General features: G+C 42.1%; 1 protein-coding gene across 2 annotated transcripts; it reads left to right on the top strand.

Moving 5' to 3' along the window:
- The first annotated feature begins 1,270 nt into the window (after nt 1–1,270).
- Nucleotides 1,271–7,959, top strand: LOC148537781 (cold-inducible RNA-binding protein B). Of its 2 annotated transcripts, none has more exons than XM_088460372.1 (7): nt 1,271–1,377; nt 1,792–1,899; nt 2,206–2,312; nt 2,691–2,811; nt 4,508–4,598; nt 5,029–5,096; nt 7,878–7,959. In XM_088460372.1, exons 2-7 carry the CDS (start codon nt 1,800–1,802, stop codon nt 7,880–7,882), a joined length of 492 nt encoding a protein of 163 aa, XP_088316498.1. In that variant the 5' UTR covers nt 1,271–1,377; nt 1,792–1,799; the 3' UTR covers nt 7,883–7,959. The 2 variants fall into 2 exon arrangements, with proteins under 2 accessions (XP_088316498.1, XP_088316497.1); XM_088460371.1 differs by lacking the exon at nt 7,878–7,959 and adding an exon at nt 5,364–6,305.
- Nucleotides 7,960–8,267: the final 308 nt, after the last annotated feature.

Below are 8,267 nucleotides of genomic sequence, written 5' to 3' on the forward strand. Positions count from 1 at the left end.
AAGGACGATATTACAAAGTCGCTTGTGTGCAGCTTTGCAATTCAGTCCTCTAAGTCAGCCCCTGAGTGCCCCACACTTTACTTCGCAGAATGGGGTCTATTCATATAGCAATAAAAAGCATTTTTCTGCACATAAATCTTCATATGTATTTTAATAAAACCACCCTGTACCACCACATTAAGTTGGGCTTTTGTTTTGGGCTTGTTTTTAATTTCAGTGTTGACAACACTAGATGAAATAGTTAACATACAAGCCAGGTGCACAGGCCACAGGGGGTTCCATTGTTGTACCTGCGGGAGGAGTTAGAATTGAAATGGTCCAGATAGTTCGTGTAATTTCATCTGAACTAAATTGCTGCATTCATTATCAATTTATATAAAGATCTAATTCTGACTGACCCGTGAACACCCTGTATAGCACTGGCCCCGATAGTAGCGGTGTACACAGGTATGTATGCTATCAGTACATGTAATACTGACATCCATTCTAGTGGAAGTATAAGAATGGGTGGACAGGAATATAAGGCACTTTGACCACAAAAATTCTGAAGAGCAAACTGCGCCAGGGAACCTCCTCAAAGGCAGCTGATGAAAGTAGTAATGCAGCAAATCAGTTTTTTTTACAGCGTATACTAACATAATCCAGCTATGAGGTGACCGGCATCCTGTTCTCCAACAGTCTGAAAACATTTCCAAAGTAAACGGGGACCATTAACGACAAAACAATAGCATTTCCCTTCCCCAGGCAGCAGCACGCCACTTACATATGACGCTAAGCTTAACATGGAGACATATGTGAAGATGGACACAGGCACCACCCCGGTGCATACACACGGACGCGACAAATTGATAACCATTTTGTTTTATTTGTTTATGTACGGGAGAGGCTGCAGCCCGCGCTGTGCCCACAAAATGGCGCCTGCACTGCAGCCTCAATCATGGCGCGTTTCTCTTTGTGTGAGGCGGGCCGTGCCCCCAGGAGGAAAGTGCAGTAACTTAACTCCGCCCAGCAACACCGCCGGCCCAATCACAGCGGGTATGCCACATGTTCGCGCTGCATATTCATTACATGCCACGGGTGCGATTCAGACGAATCCATTTTGCGTTAGGGCATTTTTTTCCTCTTTCCTACTTCCTACTGTGTGACGGTAATAATAGGGCACAGCTATCATAGTGTGACACTCGCGCACCTGTGTGCAGATGCTGCTTAATGCAAAAAACTATACGTACACTGTGATATTGCCGTGTTGGTTTCTCCCTGACGTAATACGTGACGGGGCGGGGCGGGGCGACAGAATGTATATAAGGCCGTGCCCGATAGGTTGCGGCATTCCTTCTCTGTAGTTTTCTTCTGAGTCAGGTCCACACGGTTAAATCGGTAAGTGAGTCTTTGTTTGCTGCCACGGGTTTTTTTTTGGGGCTAGGTATTGTGGTCTTAAGTATTATACCGTCGGCGCGCAGTGGTTGCGCTGTGATCTATGCTGCGTGTTTATGGGCAAATTGTATCAGTCAATGTATTCAAGGTTTTGTTTTGGGAGTTTTTTTGTTTTTTTTTCTCAAATATTGCGTATCGGCTGACTGCGGCCTCCATTGCAGCCGGCTATTCTGGGAGGCGATGGTGCTGTAACTGCACAGCTAGGAGGCGTAGCTGCAGCAGGGCGGGGGGAGTCACAGGCTGTGTAGCTGCTCATTGACGTCCCTGGGAGTGCAGGCAACGCCCACCCACCGCGTCCCGGGCGCCATCTTTGGCCACTGCAGCTCCTTTATTCTCTGCATCGTGTTGTCTCCGCAGATCTCACCATGTGTGATGAAGGGAAGCTGTTTATCGGCGGTCTGAGCTTTGACACAGACGAGCAGAACCTGGAACAAGTGTTCAGCAAATATGGATCCATCGCCGAGGGTAAGTTGTGGAAGTGTATTTATTATCAGTTATTTCTATAGCGAACACATTACTCAGTGCTCTGGAGAATAATTGGCCGTTCACACCAGTCCCTGCTCCAGTGGCGCTTAAGTCTCTATATTCCCTACCACATGCGCACATCGGGAGAACATACAAACTCTACATAACTTACCATGGTTGGAATTGTACTTAAGGCCCCAGCATAGTGAGTCAGTAATGCCAATATTATGCATCTGTGCTGCCCATGTGTAGCAGTGAGCTGTCTGTCCCTTTTACATAGTGTTTTTTTTTTTTTTTTCTGTGTAGTGGTGGTTGTTAAAGACCGGGAGACCAAGCGATCAAGAGGCTTTGGATTTGTTACATTTGAAAGCCCAGATGATGCAAAAGATGCCATGCAAGCGATGAATGGGAAAGTGAGTATTCAATCAAACCTTTTGATTGATAAAGTAAAGTTGCATGTACCTCCTAGGTATGGACATTGGAAGCCTGGCATCAAATAGTTGCCATGCTTCAAATGTCAAATCCAGGGATGATGCTAAGTCCATCTTATCAAAACCACCTGATAAAAATGGTTTTACTGTGCAGCGAAGAAGTCAGTGCTGGAATGGTATCAGAAGCTGTATTTGGTGGCTGGCGACCGTTGAATCGGGTTGCTAACTTTTTTCTGATGTCCATCCCAAATCCTCCCCCAGTTTTAATCCAGGCTGTACTGATAGGTTCTGCTTCTTGGGTGGTAATTTAACTTTTAAAATCTGCATTTTGTTTGTGTGTGACTCTTGCTCTGTTTCTAGTCTGTGGATGGGCGCCAGATTCGTGTGGACCAGGCTGGAAAGTCCTCCAGTGAGAGGAGAGGAGGATACAGAGGTGGTTCATCTGGAGGAAGAGGATTCTTCCGTGGTGGCCGAGGACGTGGTATGTAATTGCTTTAAAAGTGTGCGTTAATTCAGTCTGTCCTTTAAAAGGATTGATCAAAGGATGCAATTTTATTTTTGCGAGTCAAATGTAAATTTATATAGAAAACATGGAAGGCCACCAAGCGCTGATGCATAGAATAATTCTCTTGTGAAGGAGAGAGAACAAAAAAAGTGATAAATATTGTCTCATGCAGTTAGAGTTCCTTATGTCAGAAGCGTAGCTCACCTTAGAGTGGTGAGAATCATGCACATAAAGTTATCTTATTGGGGGGTTTTCCTCACTTGAGGAACCCACTTATGGTTGTGCAGGTATATCCCAAAATCCACATCAATGGGTTGGATAATCTTCAAAATAACCATAAAGAAAACTACCTCTCGTAGTGTCGAACAGTAAAGGATAATTTAATGCTGGTAAAAATGCTGGTATTTATTAAAAAACACCCTTAGGGAATGGCTGCGTACCAGATCGGGCCTGAAAGGTAGGCACTGTAAACAGCATGAGGGAATAGTTCTTATGCCCGGGTCAGTCACCACCAGCCGTTATCCAGTGAATATCCCCCTTAAGGTCCAGACCAGTGAGAGGATCAACACTGGACTGGACCATAAGGGGGATATTCACTGGATAACAGCTGGAGGTGACTGACCCGGGCATAAGAACTATTCCCTCATGCTGTTTACAGTGCCTACCTTTCAGGCCCGATCTGGTATGCAGACATTCCCTAAGGGGTTTGGGTTTTTATACATTTTGTCGTACCGGTTTTTACCAGCGTTAAATTATCCTTTACTGCAGGGGTCAACCTTGGCCCTCCTGCTGCTGTGGAACTACACATCCCAGCATGCACTGCCATAGTTTTAGCATGCTGTTATATCAAAAAGGCAGTGCATGCTGGGATGTGTAGTTCCACAGCAGCTGGAGTGCCAAGGTTGAAGACCCCTGCTTTACTGTTTGACACGATGAGGTCATTTTCTTTATGCTTATTTTGGAGGTTGTCCTACCCATTGATGTAGATTTTGGGATATTCCTGCACAACCACAAGTGAGAGAGACTCCAAAAAGATGCCTATTATGTGCACGTTTTTCACCACTCTAAGGTGAGCTATGGTTCAGAGATGAGGAATTCTAACTGCATGAGACAATATATCACTTGTAGTTTTCTTTTTTCTTTTTTTTTTTTTTCTCCACAAGAGAATTATTCTATGTATCAGCACTTGGTGGCCTTCCCTCTTTGTTTTCTATATATGTGCATTGTGTTGGACCATAGCAGCTGAAACTAAAAGCGCAAGTCACACAACATTGTTACGGTGCCCACACACATACCAATGTACTCGCGATCCGACTGTGTCCAATTTCCCTTGAAACTCCCCGGCAGCTCTGAACACTATATCCATAATATGTGCTGTCCAATCTTCATCCGATCTCCAGCAGCCAGAGTTTAACAGTGCATTTGTGTCTAGTATGTCAGATCTGCTGTACTGCACGGCAGAACTGAAGATGCGATGTGCGACCTGCGGGGGCGCGCATTGATCGTGAGTGGGGACTCACGATTTGGGCGTTTTTTTTACACAAACTATCGTTCCAATGTGTCGGAATCGGCCAGATCGGTAAAAAAATCGCTGTGTGGACACTTTATATTCAAATGTAAACCTTATCAATTGTGTTTTAACATTACATTTTTTTTATTTTTTTATTAATAGGTGGTGGAGACAGGGGATATGGCAGCAGCCGTTTTGATAACAGAAGTGGAGGTTATGGTGGTAGTGGTGGATCCCGGGACTACTATGGCAGGTGAGCATGAAGTTGTAGAACATCAGCATGGAGTTTTAGATGAGATCAAAGATAGTACCGACAAAGCGGTTAGAAGCAGATTTTTACCACTGAGCAGACAAGCAGTGATTAGCTTAGTTTTCCTGCTGCTTGTAGCATTTTACCTCAAATTTGTTACCTTTCCCAACATGTTTGCTATGTGCTTGCATATCAATTCTCTAAATGTGTGCCTTGATTAAATGATGTAGAATGATTTCAGTGGCATACTGAAAATTTTATAACCGGCACAGAGGTGTTAAATTGCAGCTTGAGTAGCCTTTAACATTTGTTTACCTAGCCCTTCAGATAAAAATCGGATCAAAAGCAAAGATCACTTGCCCAGCATTAGAGCAGTAGATTACTTCTGTATCACCATGCTGAACTAACTTATTGGTTGCTACCTTGTGTCTAGTGGCAGGAGTCAAGGTGGCTATGGAGATCGGTCTGGAGGCTCCTACAGAGACAGCTACGACAGCTATGGTAAGTAGGGCACTCTGATTTGATGTGAGGTTTTGGGAGCATGTTTGAAGCTATCACTCTTTAAGGGCTTATGACGTCAGTCTTATTTTGCCCATCTAATGCATGTGTACAGGCTCTGTTCTGATCTATTTTCAGTGCACAAGTAGAATAAGCTGTAATTTAGGTCCAAGTGGGATAAGGGGTAAAGTCTAAATAGTATAGGGGAGATGATGCTGGAATCTGTCCATATACAAGTGCTTTACAACTATACCTGCTTCTTGTCCTCAGCTACACACAACGAGTAAAATACCTCCTGACTCAAGATCGTCCTTCCAATGGCTGTATTTATAAAGATTTTTGGAGCTTCGCTGAATCGTTAATATGTAGTTCTTCTAATTGTGTTCACTTTTATAAACATTTGATATACCTGACTGCCTCCAACCTATGTGAAACGGCTGTCCTATAGGGTCTGACCTGGGACATGCTTTTATGTTAAATTTATTTTTTGGTATACTTTATTTTATAATGTTACTGTTTTTTGTAATGACAGGCATGTTTTCCCGTCATTGCTGTTTCATTGAGGCAAATCAGTTTACTTTCCCTTGAGTTATGTGGAGTGCATTGGAGGGGGATCGGCTCCTCCAGCAACAGGTTTATATTCACTAGAGACTCTTAAGAAATGAGGATTTGTTTGCTGCTGGACTTGATCTCCTGCTGCAACACGGTATATAATATGCCTGTTGCTGCTGTATATAGTGCAAGGGGTGATATTGGTCCCCATATACTTTAATAAAATTTTTTTTCTTAATTTTGAAGACATTCCTTTAGTGTAACAAGGTAGATCAGAGCCTGGGTGCGCTGTAAATAGTGGCTAAACCTCCTTGATATACTTAAAGCGAACCTCCTGTCCAATCTCTCCAATAACAGTCACAAGAAGTTCTTGAAAAATGTTTGTTTATATTGTCCTTTTTTTACTGGAAGAAATGAAAGTTGTATTGAAGTGGTTACGGAATTCTTGTATTCTACTTTTATTTTGGCTTCACGAAGCTTATTAAAAGACCATCTGAAAAGAAATATGCTCCTGACATTTACCTTCTGCACAACACGGATGTGGCTGGGCTTGGCACAAGTGGTTACTTAGTGATATTGACGGGTGGGGGTTGTTTCAGGAAAGTGTAGCACTTAAGTGTAGGTATCTGCCGTAAATGTCTAAAAAAAATAAAAAATAAACTTAGTATAGTGTATTCTCAGTTTGTAGCCTATTAAGCTATAAATGTACTGACTGGCCGCCAGAGCAAACTGCTCAGTGCTGCTGCAAATGACGCTGATTACATTAAGGTTTTATAATGGCCTGTATAAATCATAAATATAGGCAAACCCCATTCCTATGCCATTATTGGCCTCAAACCATAGCATTACTATGGAAGAAGCATTACCAGCAGGTGACTTAACAGTAACAAGTACACTTTGCTTTGTAAGCAATACTTGAAGTAGGTATGTTTCTTCTTGTGGTCTTGCCTCAGTAATCTTGTAAAGTAAATAGCGAACTCCTTTAGATTTTTTAGGGACAGCCTCAGTGTATAACATTTTTAATGGTAACTTCCCATTGCTCACTTGCATTTTCTGTGCAATGTTCCATTATATTAACTGTCCAAGTGGTCATGAGTGATTACAGTTGGCATTTACTTTCCCTGCTGAATCTGCATCATTGCCCATGATTGATTGGACAGTCAGCCCTTGGAAATGGACACTGCAATATTTGAAGCATAGCCACTCGCTGCCAACATGGCCTCTTTAACATTTTTGGGTTGAGGTTAAGGGTCTGGTTTTGCTGCTTCTAATATTGTCTTAAATAGGCAAACCAAATCTGATTGGGGGTTTTTATTAGCAAAATTTAGAATGTCATTGCTGCTCACCCATTTAACAATAGCACTGTTTTAGCTAAGTTTAACGCACACCATATTAGATGGTAAAATACTGTTGCCTCCTGAGAATCCTCTGCTAGAGTACAGAATCTGCAATGTCCTTGGAGAAGTCAAGTGTTGTGCATCCTGTGGAGCCTGCCGAAAGCTGCTCTTGGCTAGTTCATTTGTGGGATTAGTCCGGTAATTTGAGGTAACTCTTTTGCTCATGTCCACATCCCTCTTCCTTGAGCTCACGTTGTGCTTGTGATGTTTTCAATCGCCTCTCCCAAAAAAAATCGTGTTGGTTCAGTACAAATAGAACCAGCTATCCCTCCATTAACAATGAGAAGTTGGACTATCCCAGTATCTTGCTGGGAAGTCTGTTTTGAATACCTTTCAGACCAGTTTCTCTCAGTCCTCAAATCATTCTAACATCAAATCATGAGGATCATCGAGTCATTTAATTTATTTTCTAAGTCAACATCCTGAGTATTTGAAGGATTTCTTTAAACAATGGATTGACTCTAGTCTGTTTGTCCAAAAATCTACTAGCGCTCTTCAGAGTAACCACCACCTTCAAAAAATGCTTAGTACTTGAGGTGTTTTAATATTGCAGTGCCTATTAGGCTCCTTTAATTGGTTAGATAAAACAAGTTTAATGACTCTTCACCATTGATCTACAATAAGTTGGTAAACCAGTGAAGAGACCTTAAACTCTGCATAGTTTCTCACCAATGAAAGAAACAAAGTAGGCAAGTTTCTTAAAGGACAATTCAATGTTTATACAATTTATTGAAGGTGGAGGTTCCTATATATTTTTATAGAATTGTTGCCCCCCTGTAATTTGTGGAAATGCTCTGTGCACTATAATATGTAATTATTTTTATATTTTTTTCAGATTAATGACTGATTTCCCCCCATCCCCCTGGAACCAGACTGATGATTCTTGGTTGTGCTATGACTTTCTTACTTCATATGAGGTTAGTATGTGAAGAGTATTAAGTAGTTACACTAGTTTTATTTTCAGATGGTGGTTATGTATGTAGAAAGCCAGTAGTCTTCAATAGTTGGCATTAACTGCATCAGTTACTAGTAAAAGCAGGACTCCAGATTTAAGTAGTAAAATGCACTGTCAATCTTAAATTTTCAATGGCGCCCATGGTGTTGCATAGCCGCAGTGAAGCGGCTGTGTAATGCTGTACAACTAAAATGCAAATGCAGCAGGAGGCAACTATAGGAAATAGACACCTCCTGCATGTATCTACGATATGAGTGTTGTGCCCGAAGA

Source organism: Taudactylus pleione, unplaced genomic scaffold (genome assembly GCF_031769625.1).
Source record: "Taudactylus pleione unplaced genomic scaffold, aTauple2 ptg000044l, whole genome shotgun sequence".
NCBI lineage: Eukaryota > Metazoa > Chordata > Amphibia > Anura > Myobatrachidae > Taudactylus > Taudactylus pleione.

What these genes read in the sequence shown, in the direction of transcription:
- LOC148537781 (XM_088460371.1), top strand. Translation starts at nt 1,800, where the DNA reads ATGTGTGATGAAGGGAAGCTGTTTATCGGCGGTCTGAGCTTTGACACA. An exon ending in ATATGGATCCATCGCCGAGG is followed by an intron (nt 1,900 to 2,205) that starts GTAAGTTGTGGA and finishes TTTTCTGTGTAG; the next exon opens with TGGTGGTTGTTAAAGACCGG. An exon ending in CCGTGGTGGCCGAGGACGTG is followed by an intron (nt 2,812 to 4,507) that starts GTATGTAATTGC and finishes TTTTATTAATAG; the next exon opens with GTGGTGGAGACAGGGGATAT.